Genomic DNA, 25,954 nt, shown 5'->3' with positions numbered 1-25,954 from the left:
CTTCCCAACCCTCTCAAAAACCTAGGGGAGAAAAAACAGTCTTCTTCACTTCCTCTTGTTCAAGAGGTGAGACATGGGCGTTAATTAAGGGTGGCATGGTAACAGAGCAGGTCATGTTGTCACAGTGTCAGAGCCTTTGGTGTGATCTTGACGTGGATGTTGTCTGCAAAGAGTTTGCAGTTTCTCTCTGTTGCCTATCCTAATAGGGCAGCTGGTAAATGAATTGCCTGCTGTTAATTATCCATCAATGTAAACTAGTGGAAAGACAAAATCAAAATTTGAGAATCGTGCCCCTCTGATCTCCTTTAAATCATTCCCATCTCACCATAAACCTGTGCCCTCTAGTATTAAAATCCCCTACTCTGGGGAAAAAAAGACTGTGACTACTTACATTACTATTCCCCTCTATAATGTTACCCCTCAACCTCATTCACTCCAGGGAGGACAGTCCCAATCTCTCCTTGTATCTCAAGCCCTCCAGTCCAGATAATGTTCTAGTCAATCTCTTCTGCATTATCTTTCACTGAAACAGCTTGGCAACCAGTACAATGCTCCAAGTGCAGCTGATCCATCAATTTGTACAACTGTAATGTCACATGCCAACTATCTACTTGATAGCTTGGCCGATGAAGGAAAACGTGCCATACACATTCTTCATCAATTTCAAGGAAATACGTACTTGTACCCTAAAGTCTTGCTTTTTTTACAACACTCTTCATGGCCCTGTGTATGACCTGACTTTGTTTAACTTCACTTTGAACTTGTCTGAGTTAAATTCTCTCTGCCATTTTCTTGCCTACTATTTCACTGGATCAATATCCTGTTAAAATTTAAGACAACCTTCTTCACTGTTCATTGTACAGTGAGACCCTTATTTTATGCGCCCCGATTTAACACAAATTCAGATATAATGGAATGAGTCATTGGACTGGGGCATCGGGCTCCCAGCAGGAGTGGGGATGTTGGGCTCCTGGATTAATTTAAAATGCATACAGAATAACTGGGAGTTCCAAATAAAGGAGAAATGGAAATGATGTAGGTATGCAAATTAAACAGGGAAATACAGTGAAATCCAGATTTAATGTGACCCCGCTTTTATCTGCAGGTCGAGCAGTGCCTTTTATATAGCAAAGGTAAAAATACTTAACCGTCTTTCGGGCTTAAGCCCTCATCAAGGTACAGAAAAATGTTCAGATGCCTGTCGATATTTTTATATACCTTGATGAAGAGCTCAAGCCCGAAACGTTGGTTAAGTGTTTTTTTTTACCATGGTTTGACCTGCTGAGTTTCTCCAGCATTGTGTTTTTACATTGGAACTGAATGTGTAAAAACTAATTCAGGATTCACACCCATTCAATAATAACAAAAAAACAAATTTCATAATCACACTGATCTCTTAGCTGAATGTTATCCTGAATTCAATTCAGTACATTAACATAATCTCAGAATATTTAGGTCCCCAATTCAGCCTTTTGCATGTGCAGATAACTCTTACCATGTCACCTCAGGAAAAGACAGAAGGGAGAAAAAGCTTGGACTCTAAAATAAACCTTCTGTACAATTTTTAAATCTACCTTACAGAAGAAATCAGTGTGCTTTGTGTGGTTTACAGAATTATCACTTGTAGATGTACTTACTTCAGAAATTTTATTACCTGCAAGAGAAAATCTGTTGGAAATAATTCTAGCCCCTGATATTGGATTCCTTCCAAACAATAGATGAGGTACTTCATGTGATACTGATTAATGCCACCAATCTATTTCAGTAAAAGGTTCATTTTGTACTTTAGTTCATCAATTCTAAAACAACACAGAACTTGTCAAACTGGCTTGTGGATGAGTCTGTAATCTATTTCTAGAATCATCTGTATGTAATTGAGGATGCAAAGCACGAAAGTGCTGAGAAACTCAGCAGGTCACGCACCATCAAGAGGAGGAAAAGGGCAATCAATGTTTCCATCCTAAGCCCTTGATCAGGAATCTAAAAAACAGACAGAAATCTAACAACTCTGTCCATGGCATCGTGTCACTGCCAAATCAAGGCCATCCACAAAGTAGAGGAACATTATCTTGTATTCCATCTCAGCAGTATCCAACCAGATGGCATCAATATTAACTTTTCCAATGTTCATTCCTCCTACAGTCTCTCCCTTTCCTCATCTCTGTCTCCTTACCTCACCCCAGCCCCTTCCGTTCCTTCTCCTAGTGGAGCTACCCTTCTTAGCGTTCTGCTCTCTCCCTCTCACTTCTCAACTTTTTCTTTCACCCTCCCACCTGTATCCACTTATTTCCTCTTACCTGTTATCCTGTGCTCACCTTCCCATTCTTAACCTAAATAGAATAATACCTAGTGTCGCCGAGAATATTCTCCCAGAATCACAGTGCGGCTTTCGCGCAGAGAGGAACTACTGATTTCCTCCTCTACCTACCTTTCTATTCACGCATCAACCTGTTTTTCCACATTCCCGATGAAGGAAACACACAAAAACTTAGAAGAAAGAGGACCAGGAGTCGGCCATCTGGCCTGTTGAGACAACTTTGGCATTTAATAAGATCATAGCTGATCTAGCTGTGGGCTCGGCTTCACCTGTTCCATTAACCCTGAATTTCCCTGCAACCCTACTATATGTGCCTTAAACACATTTGATATTCTTCTGTCTTTGAGTTGATAGTTACAAGTTATTTATTTGAAAACATTAATTAATGCCAATTTTTGTCTACTAGTTTTCTGTACCTACAGGTCTCTGTGTCACAACTGCAGCACTAGAACACCAGATGAAAATTAATATCAGTCTCCAGCAAGCAGTGGCAGAAATCAATGACGTGGCCTGGTATTGTCCTTCTGTTAATAGAGTAAACTCAAATATTGTTAAATAATCGACTTGATTTTAAAGCCCAGAATTGATACTGCACTAAACAAATTCAAGCAACATATAAGCATTCTTGATATGTGCCAACTTCAATCGCGTTCTGACTTTTAACTGCTATATTCTTTGTTTCAATAGCACTCGCGTAAATGGAAATCTTTGTGAACTGTGCAAAAGGTAAGCACAATTGAAAAAAATTACCGACTTGTATATAACCATATTGCATGTGAATTTTTGAATTTTTTTAACACTGCTATGCCAAAACCTATTCAAAGTAAAACTAACTACTCAGCATTGGAACACTTCCAAGGTCTGAGTTTAGTGTCAAAAGTTACCAATTTTGAAAGTTAAAGAAAATGAGTTTCAGAATTGAGTCTTTTCTGGGCTGGATGCCAATTCAATTATCATTGATGACTGAGATGTGTGGGAGGAGGAGATAGACGACAGGGATTGACATGAGAGGATAGGATATAGATCATTACTGCAAAGTACAGGCCCTTCAGCCCACAATGTTGTGCCAACCGATGGGAACCTATACCAAAACAATCTTATTTTTCCCTACCTTGCACCCATAACCCTCTATTTTTCTCTCAACATGATGCTAAAGGAGGGTGAAGAGTTGGAGGCCACTCATCTTAAAATCTGTGTCTGGAGCAGCTACAAAATGGGTTGAAGCATAGGTCAATCTTGGAGGAAATTTTCCTCAGAGAGTGTATAGAATTGGAAGTCATGTTCATAGTCAAACAGGAAAAAAAAAAATCTGTTGAAGGCACTCAGTGGGACAACCAGCATAAGTGGGAGAAAAAGAATGATCGACATTTCGGGACAGAATCCTTCATCAAGATCCTTCATCTAGTCAGGTCTGCAGTGCTTTAATCTGATCTTTTGGTTGTGGAATTGATTGGTTCCCCCAAATATGATTATGCATCTTGCCAAAGCTACTTAGCCATGTATCTCAAACTCATGATCTCTTAGCCAAAGGGATAAGGTCTAGAGACATGAGGCAATACTCCAAGTCACTCACCCTCCTAATCTGGATCTGTATTGTGGTTCTTTTGTTTGTTCTCATTCAAAGTCAAAAGAACATCAATGGTCCAATTAAAAAGCTACCTCAAACTTCATAAAAGTATTTGTGAATGGGCAACAAATGCTGGGTTTGCGACTTGGGCTTATATTCTGTTTATTAATCCCTGGTTGCTTCTACCATAATGCTCCTTCAGCCTAGTTACTGATCTGGGATTGATCCCATGGTTTTATTTTAACAGCAGAGTATAGGATATGTATTCGGAGACATTATGGAGTGCAACCAAAAGCAAACTTTTGTTATTAAAGGCTAATGGTGCCTTGGAAATGTGAACGACAGAATCTTCAGTGTGGATTACAAATTCTTCTGCATAGTAAAATAGTTATTTAAAAATATCTGGCACTCTTTAAACATCAGCAAATACCTTTTGTATTTGAAACATGCACTGTGTTTTCAATGTTCCCCCAGATGTGTTGAGCTGTTCAAAAGTACCAAACTGGCACTGGAGATAGAAAGCGCCATTCATGATCAGTTGACTGCGCTGAAGCTGCTGGGAACAGGGGAGCAATTGGCCGTTAGGTCCAGTTCAATTGGGGAGGACACAGAGGATTTGTCTGCTGCTGGGCAACTCAGCACTGAGCTGGGATTGAAAGGCTTTGAACAGGTGAGAAAATGCAGAGTGATCACAAAAACAAAGAATCATGAAAAAAATTGCAATCTATTACATTTACCTTTGTTCAAAAGTTAGAATTTACTAATAATTTGAATTAAGTGATTAATGCAGCGAAGTCACAAAATATAGTATGTCTCATAATATTAGAAAAGATTATTTCTATTCAGTACCTTTGAGTTAACACCTGAACTGCACAAAAGTAAAATGTTTCTTGTCATGAATATGCTTTGAATAGATTTTGCGTTTATATAAAGAGACAAGAGACCATTCAACCTCTCAGGCTCAATCTATCATTTTGTAAGATCATGACTGACTTTATCTCTATGATAAAGTTCTGTAATCTTCACTGAATAAAAATCTAACAATTGACACCCAAAAAGATCATGATATTGATGCAGGGGTACTAGATATTGTCATGCTCTGTGAAATGTGCTTTCCGAATGGACTGCCACTTATTTGAAGGCTGGATCCATTTTAGCTGGAAATTTAACTTTGTAAGTTAAGTATAAGTTTATTTGTCACCAAGTACAATGAGAAAAGTTCTTCTGTGAACAGACTATCAGGGCATCTCTAATTTTCATACTGCCGTATAAAGAGAACAATTTACAGATTATTAGGGTTACAATAAAAAGGAAGATCAATTAGCTCCAAGCAAGGGTATCATGAGAGCATAGAGATATATACATATTTTCACAGCCTTCTGTAGCTTCTTCCATTCTTGAACATACCACAATGCTTTGGATAGTGTACATGTAGAAATTATTAATGGGGACATGGTGAACCTCCTTAGACTTCTAAGAAAGTAGAGGTGTTGGTGCACTTACATGACCATCGCATTGATGAGCTTGCGTCCGGTCTGGTAATGGGAGATATTTATTCCTGATAACTGAAGCTTTCTCCTCTTTCAAATTCAACTACATTAATGTGGACAGGGGTATGGACCCTGCCCCTCTCCAGGGACAACCTTGCCAGAGGAAGTAATTTTCTATATTTGTTTAAAGTAGTAATTAAATATATTAACAATAACGTGTTTATTGTTATGTACCTTGTACAATGTACATATGCACCAAAAATCTTTCTTGGTGCAGCCGAACGGTTACTTCATTTAAAAGAGACGACAATGGTACAGGTAAACATAATTAAAAAGATAAATACAAAAAATAGATGGATAATAAATATTCAGTTAACTTAGTGCAAAAAAAAGTGATTGCAATAAAACAGTCCTTTTGTAAGACTGGACCAGTGCCTGATTAGTGTAACAAGGTGAGGTTCAATACACTGATAACTGTTCGATGGAAACTGTTCTTGAACCAAGAGGTGCTGGTCTTCAGGCTTCTGTACCTTCTGACCAAATGTAGCAGTGATGGGGCATTGTGACCAGCGCAATGTGGGTACTCTATAATAGCTGCACCTCTCAAGGATGTCTTCAATTGATACGATTCACAATCGCCCAGATTTGCACATCATGGAAAGGAACTCAGTAATCCATGTTGTTTGCGCTGGCCAGTTGCTAATTAACCCAATAAACTTGGCCAGTAACCATCTCAGCTCTGTGTTTCAGGTGTTTTCTAAATAATTTTTTAACGTGAAAATACCTGCTTCCACCACAACCCCAGGCAGTATGTTCCAGATTTCAAACCCTTTGAATCGATTTAAGTGATCATCACCAGTTATAAACATGTATATTAAGGGGAAACAGTATCTTGTTTTCTACCATAACTATGCTCCTTAGAATTTTGTATGCTTCTATATGGGTGGCATCTTTCTCTGATCCAGACACTCTGTTTATCCAGTCCTTACAAGTCTGTTTTCAGTTGTGCATGCATTACATTTTTTTAGTCTTAAGAACAAATATCCTCAGCAATCTATTTCACTGTTAACTGATTAACTGACCACAAGCAGAAAATGCAGACAAAACTCTGCACACAATGACACACATCAAGTGGAATCTTGTTCAAGTTGTGATCTTCTTTCATTAGAATGAAGAAAAATGCATTTACTACATTTCATATTGAGGTTGGTTTGATGGCTGCTTTATTTACCTTTGACAGACAAACTTCAAATTAATTGTCTAAGCACATACATGACATCATATACAACCCTGAGATTCTCTCCTGCAGAATTTCTACATATCTATAGTGCAAAAACCTATACTCAAGAAAAGACAGGTCTACACAAGAGTGAAATGTAAACAAAAAGAAAGACTTCTTCGAGAACTTGTGCAAGTCCAATTAGAAAACCATTTGTCTTATAAATCTTTATTGCAATATATTTCATCTGATTCTTAGCATGGCCTAATCTCTAGAAATCCTATTTCAGCAAGCTGAAGTTTCAAATCCTGCCAAAGACTTGAAGACATAACCTGGACTGATGAGTGCAGCATTAAATTGTGACATTCTCAGCTCCCTAACTCAGCCGGGGTATTAACTGGATCTTGGATTCTTTGTACCATAAGGCCTTGTAGCTCTGAGAGGAGACTGAAAAGAATACTCAGTGGTGCAGCTGGAAGAGTTGCTGCCTCCAAACAGCCAGGAACTGGGTTCATTCTTGACCCCTGGGTGCTCTCTGTGTTGAGTTTGCATGTTCTTCCTGTGACTACACCCTCCAAGTGCTTCATTTCCTCACATATCCCAGATACGAGCAGGTTGGGAGGACCCTACAGGATAATGACCATGGCAACAGACCAGCGAGGGGCTCAGTGGCTGAGGGATCCACAAACTATGGGCGACTTGCATTCAGGGAACCCTCACAGGCTGCGGGCTTCTAGAGACTGGCTCAAGGGAACCATGTATCAGAACCGGGATTTGAAAGGGTGATGTGGGCAAGAAGTGCTCCAGAAGAATTCCTGATCATTTCAGAGGTGTGGATCTGGAGCTAGGGTTGCCGATGAATCGAACAGGAGCCTGAGCGGCTGCAGAGGTTGTGGGAGCGCTGGAGATGAACCTACAGACACTCATTGACTCTGAAGAGACTCTCTTTTGCTTCTCTTTCTCCTACTGTTAGGAACACTAGACAATGCTCAAGGTGACTCTTTGCCTTATGACAGACTACATTTTTTTATGTATTATTACGTGGCAATAAAAGGAACCTTGAACCTAACTAGCCACTCTAAATTTTCCCTTGTGAAGGATAGAGTCTGGGGAGAGAGAAGTTAAAGGTTCCATTATTTCACATAATACTACATTTAAAATGTAAAATGTAGTATTTAAAATGTAGACAAAGGAGGAAAAACCCAACGCCCAACCCCAACCAACCAATTTTCCCTTGCATCCGCTGCAACCGTGTCTGCCTGTCCCGCATCGGACTTGTCAGCCATAAACGAGCCTGCAGCTGATGTGGACATTACCCCTCCATAAATCTTCGTCCGCGAAGCCAAGCCAAAGAAAGAAACATTTAAAATGTAACGTACATGAAATTCTTTAACTTTTTTCTACCGTAAGGCAGACAGAGAATTGCCACTTTGTCCAGTGCCCCTCACAGAAACCTACAGCACCTCCTAAGCAGTCTCCCCTCCAAGTACTGACTAGATCTGTGCCTGCTTAGCTTCTGAGATCAGACAATCCCAGGAATATTCAGGCTTCTGTGGATGAGTATATTGGGATAATAAAATGGGATTAATGTGAATGGATGATTGAAGGTCGGCACGGACTCGGTGATCCAAAGAGCCTACTGTGTCCCTCTACATCTCATCCTACCTTCCCTACCATAATGATGACACGCAACATTGAACCAAGGCTCTTCCTTGCACATTCTTAATTTAACAAGAAGTTATCTGAGCGTTGCAACTTACATTTTAAAACAATATATTTGTACAGCATGAGTTTTTTTCATGTATTGCTCACACAATAATTCTTCATATCCCTCAGGTGTGTGACAGTGTGCTGAAATGCTGGGCCTCTCTTTATTCGTTCCAAGCAGTGCAGTATCGCAGGCAGAGGGGACAAGCAGTGCTGTCAAGCATGGGTGTGGTCATTCAACAGATGGTAGCAGCCCAGACAGCGGGTAAGGATTGACAATTCTACTGGCGGAAAATAAACCTGATGCATTTAGTCATGTAAGGGCTGACATTGCATGTGGAATGGAAATCTGCAGACTAGGTTCTTGGATTAGATGCCAAAGGTCTAAATTGCTGATATCAAATATGACTTCAAATTCCATTCTGATAGCTGGAGTAAAAGTTTAGTTTCAGCAGTTTATTAAAAAGTGCTTCATTGATGTCCATTTCCTATCATTAACTGCTCTGATCCGTATCACACGTGTACACCTTTCAATCGGATGAAAATCTGAATTTGCAATGAATGATATCTTTGCCACAAATGTCATCTTCCTGGAACAAATATAAAAGCAATACTATATAGTGGGGAAAGAAAAAAGTAGTCTGTGTTTGTTTATTAACTTTTATGACCTTATTATATCAGCTACTTTATAGGTATAGCAATAACTCCATCATAAAGCTATTGATGTAATGCAGGGAAACACAAGCTAATTAGTGCACTGCAGGGTTTCATAATTTGTAATTAAATATATGAACAAGATTTCTCCCCTCCCCCCCCCCCCAAACAATATACTGTTGGTTGACAGCTAATACTTGCACAGTACATTGGAAAATTTTCAACTTGTTTCTATAAATTGTGGCCTATGCAGTTTACCTCACAAAAAGTAGAATGTGAAATCTCTGCTATATATCAGGTTCAAAGGAAGGCACCTGTGTCAATGCCACTCTGGAACTATCGATCTTGTATGTCTCTCAGAACTAATCTCCTGGATGTATCTATAAGCCATCTGCACAAATAAACATGAAATACTCCTGTAGAATCCTAGAGTTCAATTGCACAATTATTGAAACAAGAGTAATTGGAAATGGTATCATCAGACACTGAAGCCTTAGATTACATGACATGGCCTAGTTTTTGCTCCAGTTAGCGAGAGCTCACACTCTCCATTTTTAAGGGAAACTCACAAAATAATACTGAAACTGATGCACGGTAATGTTTTTGAATACTTTTAAAATGACCTTGAATTTAGTTTATACCTAAGGTTTCCAACTCAGTTCTATTAAATGTACTTGCCCACATGAAGTGAATAATTTTTTTTAGACTAATACAGGTCTTCAGCTACCGAAGTGCATACTGCCACAATCTATAACCTCATGACTAGAAAAATCAAAGAGGAGGTGAATTCAGAGTAATTAACTCTGAATCAAGGCAGCACTTGACTGAGTATGGAATCAGGGAGCCCTGGTAAACAGAAGTCGATGGGGATCAAAGGGGAAAAAAACTTCAATGACTGGAATCATAACTCAGGCAAAGAAGTTGATTGTAGTTGATGGAAGTTGATCATTGCAGTCCAAGACATAATTACAGGAATTTCTGAGGACAGTGTCTTAGGTTCCAGTATCTTTAGTTACTTCAACAATAATTTTCCTTCCTTTCTAAGTCACAAATGCAGTTATCCTGATGATGATATGTGAAATGTTCAGTCAATTTTAATTTGAAGATACAACATGATAGCAGACCCTTCTTGGTTCTCAAGCCTGTTCCATACAAATACCCCATGTGACTAATTAATCTACTAACCCTGCACATCTTTGGAATATGGGAGGAAACCAGATCGCCGGAGGAGAAACACAGCATGAGAAACAGTATAACCAATAATTAGGACTTGAGTCCTTATCAAGGTATGAAAAAAATGTAGACAGAGTTTTGTGTTTTACAGCCAGAGGAAACACAAGCAATTACAGGGAGAACACACAAACTCCTTACAGACAGTGCTGGATTTGAACCCGCATTGTTGGTGCTGTAATAGGATTGCACTAACCACTGCACTAAAGTTCGATTTGCAAATCCTTAGAAAATGAAGCAGCTATCTCTGTATTCTGCAACCTAGATAAAATGTAGATTGAAGTAATGTAACAAATATTGCTTGGTTAAAAATTTAAAATTTTACTATATGGTAAAATCCCCTTTATCTGGAATTCAAGCAATTGACAATAAATAAATAAATAAAGATAGATAGATAAATAGACAGAATATACAAAAGTTTATTATTAGCACCCCCAAGTGGTTAGTTCATCAATCATGCAACACATAATTTCAAGCAAATGGAAAATTCACTTATCCGGCATATACCATATATAACAATTGTAGCACAGAAACAGGCCAGTTTGGCCCTTCTAGTCCATGCTGAACCCCTTCTACCACCTAGTCCCATTGACTTTGGCCGGAAGCTCATTCCACACCCCCACCACCCTCTGAGTGAAGAAACTCCCTCTCATGTTTTCCCTATACTTTCCTCCTTCAATCTCAATCCAAGTCCTCTTGTTTGAATCTCTCCCACTCTCAAAGGAAAAAGCTTATCCACATTTACTCTATCTGTCCCCCTCATAATTTTAATACCTCTGTCAAATCACTCCTCAATCTTCTATGCTCTAGGGAATAAAATCCTAGCCTGTTTAACCTCTCCCTGTAAGTCAAACCCTGAAACCCAGGAATCTTCTCTCTATTTTGTTGATTTCCTTCGTATAATTCAGCAACCAAAACTGCACACCCTATTCCAAATTCGGCCTCACAAATGCCTTATACAACTTCAACATGATATCCGAACTCCTGTACTCAATGCTCTGATTTATGAAGGCCAACATAGCAAAAAAGCTTTCTTCACCACTTTATCTACATGTGACTGAACTATGTACCAGAATTCTTAAATCCCTTTATTCTACTCCCCTCCTCGATTGTCCACCATTTGACGTGTCTGACCTTTGCTGATCAGTCCCACCAAAATGTAGCACCTCACACTTATCAGTATTAAACTCCATCTGCCATCTTTCTTCTAACTGGCTTATATTCCACTGCAAGCTTTGTAAACCTTCCTCACTGTTCACAACACCACCAATCTTCGTATTATCTGCATACTTACTAATCCAGATCATTAATATCTATGACAAGCAACAATTGACCCACTACCGATTCCTGAGGCACTCCACTAGTCACCTGCCTCCAATTTGACAAACAATTTTCAACCACTACTCTCTGGCATCTCTGATCCAACCATTGTTGAATCCATTTCACTACTTTATCATTAATACCTAATGCTTAAACCTTCCTAACCAACCTCTTATGCAGAACTTTGTCAAAGGCCTTACTAAAGTCCATATAGACCACATCCACAGCCTTCCCTTTGTCAACCTCCTCGAAAAATTCTATAAGATTTGTTAAATAAGATCAACCACACACAAAATCATATTGACTAATCCTAATCAGTCCCAATCTATCCAAATATTTGTATATTCCATCTCTAAGAACATTCTCCATTAATTTACCTACCACCGACATCAGACCATAGGCCTATAATTACCCGATTTACTTTTAGAGCCTTTTTAAAACAGTGGAACAACATGAGCTACCCTCCAATCCTCTGACACCTCCCCCCTGGCTAATGACATTTTAAATATTTCTGTCAGATCCTCCTCTATTTGTACACTAACCTCCATCAAAGTCTTGGAGAATATCTTGTCAGGACCCGGAGATTTATCCACCTTCATTCTCTTTAAAATAACCAGTAACACCTCCTCATTAATCTGTATATTATTCTTGACCTCACTACTAACTTTCCTTACTTCACCTGGCTCAATATGCCTTTCCTTAGTGAATATTGAAGGAAAAAGTCATTTAAAATTTCCCCATCTCTTCTGTCTTCTCATATTGCCCACTCCTCTGATCCTCAAGGGGCCCAATTTAATCCCTTTTTTTAAACTTTTTATGTACCTGTAGAAATCCTTTGTATTTATTTTTACCTTGCCTGCCAAAGCAGCCTCGTATCTCCTTTTAGCATTTCTAATTTCTTAAGATTTTTTGTACTCTTTATATTCCTCAAGCACCTTATCTATTCCCTGTTGTCTGTACCTATTGTACATATCCCTCTTTCTCTGAGCCAAATTCCTAATAAACCAAGGCTCCCTATATTTTCTAACCTTTCATTTAATCCTCACAGGGACAAGGATAATGTTGCAAATTTTTTTTTTGTGTTTACCTTCTTCATTGTCTCCGTATCTTATTTATGCTATAGCAATTAGAGTTGTACTTTCCACCTCAGCATGTCCAGCCAAGGTTCAGTACAAATGTAAAATAACTTCCCTACTTTCCAAATTAAAAAGAGAAATTCTGGAAGTAGCTGCCAGATCAGGAAAGTTCTATGGCGAGAGAAAATAGTTAATGAGCTTCAAATAAATGTTGCATGTAAACTCTCATGGTAGGAATAGAGAGAGGTTATATTCTATAGAGCACTCTGAGGTAATTTTAAAATTCAATTGGAAAGCATATAGGAAAAGCAGAAAAGAAATGAACAAGGACAATACCTAACTTTAATGTGGTACCCATTGCAGGTGTATTGTTTACGTGTGATCCTGTCACAGGGCATTCTGGCCGAATTCTTATCAATTCAAACTATGGTCTCGGAGAGGTGAGAGTCCACCATTTTGTTCCTAAAATCTGCATCTGCCTAGCCGTATATATTTTCTGATATGAAATTTTCAGTAGAGAAAGGATTGCTGGAGGACTCAACAGGTCAGACAGCTTCTACCAATTTCATACATTTTTCATAAAGGATTTCAGCTCAAAACTGACCATTTCTCCCCATCTAAATTGCTAAATAACTCCAGCAATTCTTTGCCTGCTGATTATTGTATGGTATATTTTGTCCTCTGCTAATAATGACTTTTTTTAACTAAACTGCTTGGGCATAAATATATTATTGTACTTGAACAACTCTGCATGAAACATGAAACTTCTGGTTTCAGGTGTCTAGTGGAGGACATGCATGCAAGATTCAAGATTCAATTTATTGTCATGTAATAAAAACATTGTCATATTAATGAAATTGAATTGCCTTTTGCCTGCTGTGAGGCAGACAGATTCACCATCGGCAGAAATTACCTGAAGTGCCTCTTACAGTCAGAAAAAGATAAGCAAAAGAGAGTTCCCCTCAGAGTCACTGAGTGTCCATGGATTCACCTCTAGTTTTATTGCAGCCTCCACAGCCACACTCCAGTCCAAACCACTGGCAACCCAAGCTCGAGATCTGAACCTCCATTAAGTTAGGAACCCTTCAGTGTTCTTGGCACCTTCTTGCATCCCGAATCCAATACCAGTTTTGAGCCAGTCTCCAGCAGTATGCAGCTTGGTGCAAGTCCCTTGTCCGAGTTGGCCTGTATGGGTCTTTCAGCTGCAGAACCTCTCATTTCAAAAATGTATTAGAGATGGCCTGCTGGCCGCCACGCCAGTATAGCGCATGCACAGTAATACAACAAATCCCAGAATGCATTGGCGTCAGCCCGCTAATCGCCCCCACCTCCTCTGTTTACGTTGCAGGGTCTCACCATGGACTCTGGTTTTGGGGCCTGGCCGGTGTCAGGGGAAGCCAAGGCCGCTTCCCAGCGCCCGGAACAGGAGGCCTCGGGCCTGACCTTGCCAGGACCGTTGCCCACTCCCCCTCCCTGCCGCAGGCCGACCCGCGACTCACGGTGATGGGGCCGCTGATCCGCCGAGATGCCGCCCTGCAGCGAGAGCCGATGCCCCCGCACTGTTGTTGCCCGAACCGATCGCCCGCAAACCCCCGCCCTCCCGCACACAGGCCTGAGTAAGTATTATGAATTTTAATCTCAGGATAAAACGATCTTCCAATAGTTTCATGTCACAGTGACATGAAAATGGTTAAAAATGGTCCTGCACCTGGATACAAGCTCATTAGGCATAAGACTTGAAAAGTGTGTAAATCAAAGGATATCTGTACCAATGGAAAAAGGGTATGGCAAATAACCCTGCTAGAGTTCATGCCCACAATCAGTCACCCATTTGATTGTTTCAGGAATCATGTTATTCTCCCACATTCTCAATAGCCCTCAGATTTTACTATTCGACAGCACATTAGCAACATTTGAAAAATCCTCTATAGAGAAATATTATTTATTGAATATTTTATTTCTCATTTGTTAATGCTTCTGGAAAGAGTTTATCCAAAACTATTATTAAACATTTATTTTAATAAGAAAAAGTTTAACATTACATATGTTGAAAGAAGAGAAAACATGCAGATGTTGTTGAAAATTTTCAATAAATATTTAGTTCGGCCCTCGACTTAGTCCAAGTTTTTAATTTTGGCCCTCCGTGAATTTGAGTTTGATACGCCTGATCTAGGGCCTGTGTTTGGGCAAAACCCCAAACAATTTGGTGGGAACACTCATCCACAGCTGTTTTATTTTTGAATATTTTATTTTTGGGAATTTTTAATCAAAAGGAAGAATAATCAAAAATAAAAAACATCACGATCAATAATATTATCAGAAAAATAGAAATAGTGATCTGCATGGTGACATTAAAGAAAGTGAGAAAAATGAGTCAACATGTGAGTCAATTATTATAAAGGAGGAAAAATTACAATAATACTACAAAAATACAAATCAGTGTCCATGTTGAACCAAAAGGAGAAAAAGATAATAGAGAGGAGGAACAACAAAATAAGAGGAACCCTTCCACTCCCCAAAAAACAAAAAGAAAGAAGAAAAGAGAAAGAATAAGAAAAATAAAAGATTGGCTTCACTGAGGAACTCCCATCAAGGGACAAATAACCAGAGGGTCTGCAGCACTGCAAGCACTGGGGGGAGGGGTGGGGGGGAATCATGAATCATGAAAAATACCTTAGGTATGAATTCCATATCCTTGAAAATACATCCTACCTGTTTCTGAGGTTCTAGGTGATCTTCTCCAGGGGAACACAATGATGCCTTTCTATCTTCCAGTGGGCTAAACCTAGTTGGGGATCAGATTTCCAAGTAACTGCTATGCATTTCCTGGCCGTTGCTAAAGTGAGCTTAACGAATTTTAATTGATATTTCGACAGCCTCATTTTAGGTCTTATATCTTTTAAATTCCGCAATTAAAATAATTCAGGTGCCTGAGGGTATTGAATTCCAGTAATGTTGTCCAGGAGATGACAGAAATCATCATTTATGTAATTTTTGTGACGTAAGGTATAGCTGATACAAGAAGTTATATTGCTTACATTAATCGTGTTAATTATGCTGTCCTGACATAAGACGGATCAGCAAAATGGATCAATTTCTATGCCCGAATCTGATTCCCACTTTTGTCTTGATTTATCGTGCCCTTGATTATGGGTTCACGCCTGACGTAAGCAACGCATTTTTGAAATTTTTTTTGTGCTCCCCTTCTGAACTGGATCCTCTATTTTGCTACACTGTGGTAAAGTTAGCACTGGATCCAATTTGTCCCTTAAATAAGATCTTAACTGAAGATACCAGAAAAAAAGATGTATTTAAAACTATATATTTCTAATTTGCTCGATGTCATAAATTGTCCCTTCTCATAACAATCCTCAGTACACTTAACCTTTCTCTGGGACCAAGTGTCCAGGATTTTATTATCAATCATTAATGGAATTGACATATTTTGAGCCAAGGGTATTTTAAATGAAATACACCCCCCCCATCCCCAATTTGACCATTAATTTTATTCCATATTGTAATGATATACTTTAATAGGTGGGCTTCTTTGGGGCCGGATAATAATTTAGAATTTCATTTGTAAATAAGATTTTTCTGTTATCCTTTCACCTTTCTTATGCAACTCCAATTTTACCCATGAAGACTTGTCTTCTCCATCAAAGTGGGAGGTGACAAACTTCAGATGGGTTGCCCAAAAGTATTTTTTGAAATCCATGAGCATGAATCCTCCCAATTCATAATGTGTGCCAGAATCTTTTTCCTTTTAATATTGCTATTAAGACTCTTCTCTCTCTCTCTCTTTGGCTTGGCTTCGTGGACGAAGATTTATGGAGGGGGTAAAAAGTCCACGTCAGCTGCAGGCTCGTTTGTGGCTGACAAGTCCGATGCGGGACAGGCAGACACGGTTGCAGCGGTTTCAGGGGAAAATTGGTTGGTTGGGGTTGGGTGTTGGGTTTTTCCTCCTTTGCCTTTTGTCAGTGAGGTGGGACTATTTAATTTCCCTAATCATGCTCAGAGTTTATATATCTATAATCATGATTCCCCCTTACTGCCCCTGTCCCCAGTGCTCCATGGCTGAGGCCCAACTAAATTATCCCTTTGAGAATGGGAATACCCCAGGCAAAATATTCACATCTTTTTGATAATCATTCAGATACTCAGCTGAGTCCTTGAACACCGCTCAATCCATTGACTTGAGGAAGCCCTGTAACTGTTCTTCAGCCTCCTGTGACCACATTCTAGATGTCCTGATCTCTGGAGGCATTGTTTTAAGATCTGTCTGTATGAAGGCATAGGGAGCACAGCTAGGTGATCAGACTTGGCAAAATATGGTCTCAGGAAAAAACGCTTGACCTTCCATCAGTACCGGAGACCAGAGGGATGCATTCTTAGCTCCCTGCTCTATTCACCTTACACCTATGACTATGTAGCTCGATACGACAATAACAGCATCTACAATTTGCCAACGATACCATAGTAGTGGGTTGTATAAAGAAAGGCGACGAGTCAGCATATGGGTGGGAGATTGAAAACTTGGCTGAATGGTGCACCAACAACAGCCTTGCACTCAATTTCACCAAAACCAGATTGTTGACTCCATGAAGGGAAGGTAGAGATTTAAAATCCAGTGATCATTGGGGGAATCAAAGATGGAGAGGGGGAGCAAAGTTCTTGGAGTCACTATTTCGGAGAATCTTTCCTGGACATTGTATTTGTTCTTTCACACTGTGTGCTGGGATACACTGCTGTTATTGTGGGCTGAATTCACAGTGGTGACGAGAAGCAAGTGACAGCTGATCCTAGTGTTCAACGAGCAGCGAAAACAAAAATCAAAAACTCTGGACATTGACAAACATCTTTTGCAACACCAGCGTCAAACTCTGCATCCCAACCACCCTCTCCCCCCCCCCCCCCGCTTCACCCCCTCTAAGACGCCAAGGAACTACAACTGGCTCCTTACCTTCTTTCATTCAAAGGAGGTTGAAGCCCCAGCTTAAACATTAACCGCGCTGGCCCCAGTGCTGTTGTCCCACATACTCTCCAGATAATGTGGGTCACTGAGGTTCGGAGTCAGCCCACGGGGTGGAACTCTCATGCTTCACGGGCTTTGAAACCCAAAGTCTCGTTAGCACAAGTGGAGTGAGCAGACAGAAAGGAAGTGAGTGCCGAGTGCCTGTTTCCACTGCTGTCTTGCACTTGGCAGTCAGTGCAGATATCTCCATGTGTGAACAGGCTGACCGGATTTCTGATTCATGTCTGGCAGGTTGTGTGCAACCAGGCAGAGGCCTACTCAGCCAAGGTTAGGCAGCAATAAAAGGATCTTTGAATGCAACAGGGGAGAGGTGACTCACTGACTTGCACCTAATAGAGTACTGTGACTCAAACCCTATAATAAGGCCTTTAAACTCCACATATTAACATACACATCTTGCAAATAAGTCATTAGGGTCCATTTTTGTGGCTGTTAACCTGGCCTCCTAAAATCAATGTTTGGGGTCCACAGACACCCACGCTATAAGTGATTCCGTGGATTAACGAATCACGTTCTAATGAGGTTTCACTGTATTTGAATTGAATGAATAACAAGGCTGTATTAAATGTTACTCCTCTAAATGTACTGGCTCGGTTGCGCCTTGAGAGCTGATCTCCCTTTTAGCATCTTCTAAAAGAGAGATACTTACAGAAAGATTTGTACTGTATTTTACCCATTTTGTTTCAGTCTGTGGTAAGTGGCTGTGCTGATCCTGACACCATCACACTCTCGTGCAATCAGAAAGGACAATGTCATATTCTGAAGAAGGAGATTGGAGCAAAGCAACAACAGATCCAGCTAGCAGGTGAGTGGAGCAGTGCTGGTTGATTTCCTGATGGTCTGGGCATGGCATTACCCGCCACAAATCAGGGAGTTTAGTTGATCTAGGATTTAAAATGTTAAATATTTCAAACCTGAAACCAAAGCCAAGTGGAAATGAGAGAAAAATGAGAACTATAGATACAGGAGCCTTCAATGAACAAAGAGAGGCAGGCAGGAGTGGGTAAAAGGCAGCATCCATGCAGAGAGAAATAGTCAGTACTTTGGGTCAGGACCCTTTATCCAGACTGTGAAACTTTGCTGGACCACAATAGCACCTCTCTTGTCTGTGACTTTAATACGAAGATTGGGGTTGATCAGGAGTGAGCGCTGAGGGGTGTAGGGGAGATGGGTGCTGAGGTCAGAGTCGTTGAGAAGGGTGAAGAAGTCCAGATAGTGGAATGCAGTCAGCATCTGGAGCATGAAACTGGCTGTAGGGGGACTGTCCAAGAGGAGAAGATCGGAGATGGGTAGAAGGATTACTAGTAGGGGGTTGGGATTTCTTGACAGAGAAGTGGGTATGGAGGAGGTAGTGGAAGAAGAGTTCAGATCATGGTGGGCACAGAGTTTTCTGGTGTGTGTGTGTGTACAGGTGAGATCTTTCTCCAGTTTAATCAAGATACTATTCATGGGCCAAAGCAGTCAGTGCCATTGTAAGTGTAAATCTTCTCCCACACTACTCTATTATCTCCTACTGTAGTAACACCATCAGCATCCTGGTTAGCAATCAGCCATAAATTCCCAGTGATTTAAGTCCTAAACTGTCACAATCTCCCATGGCTCATCCCATCTTCATCCCTGAATCAATTGTGGTAACCCGCGGCATTTGCCAACAACACATCACTCCTGAACTGCACACTGCAATCCACATAAAACCTCTCCATAATCACCCACAGAATCTCCCTGCATTCAGTCGTTGTCACTCCCTCCTCAGCCCTGATTCTCCACAACAAAAATGTGATAGAAGGAGATTTTACCTTTCCACAAATTTACTGGGACTCCGATACTGTAAAAGGGCTGGATGGCTTGGAGTTCATCAAATGTGTTCAGGAAAGTTTTCTAAATCAGTATATAGAGGTATCAACTAAAGAGAGTGCAATACTGGATCTCCTATTAGGCAACAAGACAGGACAGATGACAGGGGAACATTTTGAGTTCAGTGAGCATAATGCCATTAATTTCAAGTTAACTATGGAAAAGGATAGTCTGGCCCTCAGCTTGAGATTCTAAATTGTAGAAAGGCCAATTTTGAGGAAATTGTGTATTGTGATGTTTTCTGACAAGGGTGAGTTAAATAAGTGGAAGGCCTTCAAAGGCAAAATTTTGAAGGTACGGAGTTTATCCTTCTGTTAGGATTAAAGGGAAAGTTAACAGGCATAGGGAAGCATGGATTTTGAGGGATATTGGGGATCTGGTTAAGAAGAAGAGAGGTGTCTTGCAGATATAGGCAGCAAGGAGCAAATGAGATCCTTGTGGAGTATAAAAAAGTTCAAGAAAAAACTTAAATCAGGAGGGATTTAAAAAAAGACATGAGGTGCCTTTGGCATACAATGTGAAGGAAAGATATATTAAGAGCAAAAGAATAGTAAGGGCTGAAATTTGTCCCCTTGAAGATCAGATAGGTCGGCTATGTATGGAGCCAGAAGAGATGGGAGAGATCTAGGGAAGTAAGGAAAACAGGAAGTGAGGTCATGGAACCTATACATGATCTGAACTCTTCTTCCACTACCTCCTCCATACTTACCTCTCTGTCAAGAAATCCCAACCCCCTACTAGTAATCCTTTTATCAATCTCCTTCTGTCTCTCCTAGCTACAGGTGCCAGAGGGTTGGAGAGTAGCTTTGTTGTTTGGTTGATAAAAAGGCTCCAAAAGTAATCCATAAATTATAGGCTGGTGAGCCTGACATCAGTAGAAGGTAAATTATTGGAAGATGTCCTAAGAGATTTGATGTACAAGTATTTGGATAGCCGGGGACTGATTATGGATAGCCAATACGGCTTTGTTGTAGGTTGTGTTTAACCAATCTTGTAATTTTTCAAGAAGGTAACAAGGAATGTTAATGAAGGAAAGGTTGTGGATGCATGGATCATAGTAAGGCCTTTGACAAGGTTCCACATGGGAGGTTAATCAGGAAGGTTCAGACATTCGGTATTCATGGTGAGGTAGTGAACTACATTCAGCATTGGCTACATAGGAGAATCCAGAGAATGGTAGTGGATGATTGCTTCTCAGTCTGGAGGCCAGTGACTAGTGGTGTGTCTCAGAGAGCAATGCTGAGACCATTGTTGTATGCATTCTATATCAATGAGCTAGATGATAATGTGGTAAATTAGATCAGCAAGTTTTCAGTTGACAAAGATTGGAGGCATTGTTGTCAGTGAGGAGAGCATTTAAATCTTGTCAAGGGATCTGGATCAGCTGGAAAAACGGGAGATGGAATTTATTGCAGACAAATGTGAAGGTAATGCATTTTTGAAGGACAAACCAAGATAGAACATACACAGAAAATAATAGGGCATTGAGGAGTGCGGTAGAACATGGGGATCTGGGAATACAGATAGATAATTTCCTGAAAGTGGCGTCACAGGTAGATAGTGGTAAAGAGAGCTATTGGCATTTCTTAAATACAAGTATTGAATATAGGAGTTGGGATGTTATGATAAAGTTGTATAAGACATTGGTGAGGTCAAATTTGGAGGATTAGGTGCAGTTTTGATCACCGAACCGCAGAAAAATATCAATAAGAATGAAAGAGAGCAGAGAAGATTTACTGGGATGTTGCCCAGACTTCAGGAAATGAGTTGCAGTGAAAGGTTAAACTGGCTAGGACTTTATTCTCTGGAGTGTAAAAGAATGAGGGGAGATTTGATGGAGGTATTCAAAATTATGAGGGATATAGAGTAAATGCAAGTAGGTGTTTTCCACAAAGATTCGGTGAGATACAAACCAAAAGACATGGATTAAGAGTGAAAGGGGGAAAGTTTAGGTAGAATATTAGGGGGAGTCTCTTCACACGGAGTAGTGGGAGTGTGGAAGGAGCTGCCAGTTGAAGTGGTGAATGTGGGCTCAATTTTCACATTTAAGAAAAATTTGGGCAGGTACATGTTTGAGAGGGGCCTGGAGGGCTATGGACTGGGTACAGTTCAGTGGCACAAGGCAGAATAATATTTCAGTACAGACTAGAAAGACTAATGGGCTTTTTTTTTGTGCTGTAATATTCTATGGTTCTAAGGTCACCTTTAAACCCCTGGTATTAGCTTTCAACTCTGTCCCCTTCCCCACAAAAAAACTAATAAATCATAGGAACCAGTGGTTGAACCCAAAATGAATGGAGAAAACAAGAAATGTTCTTAACCATAGACTTTTAACAACTACAGGTGGAGGAGGAGTTGTGGTTGAAGCCGTGCAAGATCTCAATTCTTCAGAATGCTGCATGACGGATGATGTAATTCTGAGATTAGGAGAAGTGGCCTTTCAGGTTTGTACTATTTTATGCAGATTGTTTATAATTGGCGAGCACAGAACATCATGTGAGCTTATCACCATATACAGAGGTGCAATATGCAGATGCACAGGTATGAACATTGACATAGAACAGTACAGGAACAGGCCCTTTGGACCATCTGTTCAATGTCAACCATGATGCCAATCAAGCTTATCATCTGTCTGCCCATAAACCATTTCTTGTCTGCTCATGAGTCTCATAAGTTAAAAGTCTTTTGAACATTGTATTGTATCTGCTTCCAGGCACTTTCCCCTCTGTGTGAAATAAAACACTTGCCTCACAAATCTCCTTTAAATTTTCTCTCTTTCACCCTAAAGGTATCCCCTCCAGCATTTGATATTCAACTCTGGGGGAAAGTGCTAATCTATACCTCACATTTTATATAGTTAGCTTCAATTCATTTTGATTCATTCAAAAGCAGTAGCTGAAAACATCTGGAAAAGTTAGTCCATGACAGCATCCATGATCCAAATCATTAGGTGTATTGAAGGCAGAGATGCTGAACCAGGACTGAGTACAGTGCTGGTGTAAGCCAGGATACAGGCAGCAAGGTTTAAACTAAAAGGAGCTGAAGGTGGTAAGAGTGAAGGCCAGTTTGAGATACCACTGGAAACAACAAATCTGCATGAGCAGGCACATGTATATCAGAGATTAAACATTTTGTATGTTTATACTTACCAGGTGCAAAAAATGTATGGAACTCCAAGAGACATTGAGTGGGCAATAAAAGACATGCAGATTTATTTCTTGCAGGTAAGGTTTATTTTCAAATTAGGTTACCTTTACTTTCCGTATGTGCTGTGTGACCTGCACTTTTATGTATTGACCTGTATTCATTGAAATCAGATCTTGTTTCATTGATGGTAGATCCTTGCAATCATCTCAGCACGTGATTGTAACTTCAAGTGGCTTATTATTATCTGATTGCACAATTACAACCCCAACGAAATGGCATTTTTCAGTCATCAATGCAAAACATGCAGACACACAACCAAGCATACCATATGTACAGTCAAACCACAAAGATAGACCAAAAAATATATGCAAGACAAGCATTCATATATATATAAATGTTGTTTTGTAAACATGAGAGTCCCAGATGGTTAGTTCTTTTGGTCATTCAGTATTCTAACTGCATGTGGGAAGAAGCTGTTCTCAGCCTGGTGGTGCTATCACTTGGTCCTTTCATGCCAGGCCTCCACCTGGAGGCTGGTTACAAACTAAAAAAGTCTACTCTTGCGCCACTTTCATGTCAAGCAGTGCATCATAGCAACCCCCTCCCCCACCCGGTGCCCTTGGAGGCGGGGCGACTGGTGCCGTAGTGCCACCTGTCATAAATAGGTGACAAACCAATGGCAGTCTTATAGCTGTATGGGGATTATGGATAGGGAAGACAGCCATTGCTCTGATGTGTTTTGAGCTGCAGAGAGCAGCCCAATGAGGCTATCACAGCCTGCCCCACCAGGCCCCTCTGCCCTGACAGCTCCCACCAGCTGCCCCTGCCCTGTCAGCTTCTGCCGACCACCCCTGCCTTGAAGGGGTCATGGGGTGAGTGGGGAGATGGGTTACAGGCTGGTGGCATCATCAGCCAGTCGCATGCAGCGGCTGTACATTCATGTGAGGAGGCAGTGCCCTGTACTCCGCCGATTATCCTTCCCTGAGAGGGATTGCAGTCAGCACCTTGGAGCTGGCTATGGCACATTCAAGAAGGTAAGTCTCCTGACATAAGGGCGGAGAATCTCTGCCTTTACAGTCGGGCTTTTTCTTTGCACGAAAGAGCCTTCTGATACTCCTGCATCTCTTTCCTGATGGGTGTAGCTGAAAGATGCGGTGTGCAAGGTGGAAGGGACCCTCAATGATATTGCACCCCCTCTACAGACAACTTGTCTGTTATCTGTGATTATATTTGAAAGAAAAAAAATAAAGGATTTTGAAGAACACATATTCCTTTTGGACAGCCTTAAACCCAACAGCATGAACATCAAGTTTCTAATTTCAGATCTCTATTTCCATCACCTATTGTTGTTTCTTTTCTCTTGAATTCAACACCCTGCTGCCATCCCCACTAGTCTCTCCACCTCTACTCCTTCTGCCCAAATCATCCCCATCTACCACCACAAGTTCATTCCCCTTCATGTACATTACATTACCCTATTTTTTTTACTTTAGGCTTTGTGAAGAGTCCCAACACAAAATGTTGACTTACCATTTCTACCCATAGAGGTTGTCTAACTCACTGGTGCCTCCAGTAGTTCACTCTTTGCTCAAAATTTCAACATCTAGTCTTTGTGTTCTTCTGTAACACAGTTGGAGGCTGGCTGGGTAATCAGAAAGTTGCTGAATCTTTCAGAGGGATTTTAGATGATGTAATTTCATATTAGTATTGAACTTCAGAATCCATGTGCTAATGTTTGAATTGTATTGGCAAACAGTACTGAGATTGAATAAATCACACATTGGAGAGGGTGTAAAAGTTTCCTATAGAAAACTCCAAAGGCATAACTATTTTCTCATCTGTGTATCAGATGAAGAATTTCCATTGAGAGCCAAATTCGGATTCTTTAGAATCAATGACATCATACTGAAACTCTGCAAACTTTACCACACATGGAAGCTTAATTTCATGGACTCAGGAATTCCACATATTATTTTTATCATTATTCATTATTTTGATGTTACTGGAGACCAAACCAAATTTCCATCCAAATTAAATTGCTCTTATGTGGTACAATTAAGTAGTTTTCTCGCTTCATCAAAGTTACCATCAACATGGAGGACTGATATATAATTCAGACTGGATGGTGGGCTCAGGCCTGAAAGGTCCGTTATATATCTTTACCTGCTATGGTGCTGCGAGACCTGCAGAATTCCTCTAGCATTTTGTGATTTTACTACAGTCACAGCATCTGCAAACTTTTGTGTTTCATGCCTTGAAGAAGGGTTCAAGCACACAATGTTGATACTGGCCGAGATCCTCCAACACTTTTGTGTTTATACAGACCGGATGATATAGCAGTGTTCCTACTTAGTGCATTAGACTCAGCCATTTAGAAATATCTGTCCTAATGTCACAACTCCTCGGTATGCTAGGCTATATGCATGCTCAGAGATAACTTGTATGTGGGTTGACTGATGAGCTCTTTGTGGAAACAGACTCTGAAACTACAAAGGAATTTCAGCCAGAGCCATAGAACATTACAGCACAGAAAAAGGCCACTTTGGCCCCTTTTAGTCTGTGCTGAACTATTTTTCTGCCTAGTCCCACTGCCCTGCACACATTCTATTGCCCTCCATACCTCTGCCATTCATGTACCTGTCCAAATTCTTCTTAAATGTTAAAATTAAGCCTATAGTACATTCACCATTTCAGCTTGTAACTTGTTCCACACTCCCACCGCTCTCTATGAGAAGTTACCCCATATATTTACCCTTTTTCTGCTTAACCCATGTCTTCTGATTTATATCTCACCTACCCTCAGCGGAAAAAGTCTACCTATATTTACTCTGTCTATCCCCCTCATAATTTTAAATACCTCTATCAAATTTCCCTTCATTCTTCTACACTTCAGGGAATAAAGTCCTAACTTGTTTAACCTTTCCCTGTAACTCAGTTTTTGAAGTTTGGGCAACATACTAGTATATTGTCTCTGCACTATTTCAATCTAATTGATATCCTTCCTATAGTTTGGTGCTCAAAACCGCACACAATATTCCAAATTTGGGCTCACCAATGTCTTGTACAAACTTTACCATAACATCCCAACTCCTATACTCAATACTTTGATTTATGAAGGACAATATGCCAAAAGCTGTCTTTACAATCCTCTCTACCTGTGGCACCACTTTCAGGGAATTATATATCTGTACTCCCATATCCCTCTGTTCTGCCGCACTCCTCAGTGCCCGACCATTTACTATGTATGTCCTTTCATTTGTCCCTCCAAAATGCAACACCTCACATTTGTCTGCATTAAATTCCATCTGCCATTTTTCAGCCCATTTTTCCAGCTGGTCCAG

At 40.3% G+C, this 25,954-nt stretch overlaps 2 protein-coding genes across 2 annotated transcripts in view; one reads left to right on the top strand and one right to left on the bottom strand.

Annotated features, from left to right (window-relative positions):
- Positions 1-2,387, bottom strand: part of zdhhc7 (zinc finger DHHC-type palmitoyltransferase 7) — a 173,150-nt gene extending 170,763 nt beyond the window's left edge. Inside the window, exon 1 of the mRNA XM_069902155.1 lies at positions 2,298-2,387. The gene's annotated coding sequence lies outside the window, so the exon portion shown is untranslated. The remainder of the gene's footprint in view (positions 1-2,297) is intronic.
- LOC138745071 (rifampicin phosphotransferase-like) overlaps positions 1-25,954 on the top strand; it is a 140,375-nt gene that overhangs the window by 64,025 nt on the left and 50,396 nt on the right. Inside the window, exons 12-19 of the mRNA XM_069902142.1 lie at positions 2,724-2,830; positions 3,005-3,043; positions 4,359-4,554; positions 8,430-8,565; positions 12,944-13,020; positions 18,300-18,417; positions 21,810-21,910; positions 22,619-22,690. Coding sequence (XP_069758243.1) covers positions 2,724-2,830; positions 3,005-3,043; positions 4,359-4,554; positions 8,430-8,565; positions 12,944-13,020; positions 18,300-18,417; positions 21,810-21,910; positions 22,619-22,690 — 846 coding nt within the window. The remainder of the gene's footprint in view (positions 1-2,723; positions 2,831-3,004; positions 3,044-4,358; positions 4,555-8,429; positions 8,566-12,943; positions 13,021-18,299; positions 18,418-21,809; positions 21,911-22,618; positions 22,691-25,954) is intronic.

This window comes from Narcine bancroftii, chromosome 10, assembly GCF_036971445.1.
Source record: "Narcine bancroftii isolate sNarBan1 chromosome 10, sNarBan1.hap1, whole genome shotgun sequence".
NCBI classification, from domain to species: Eukaryota; Metazoa; Chordata; class Chondrichthyes; order Torpediniformes; family Narcinidae; genus Narcine; species Narcine bancroftii.
This window is presented reverse-complemented; position numbering and strand designations above follow the sequence as displayed.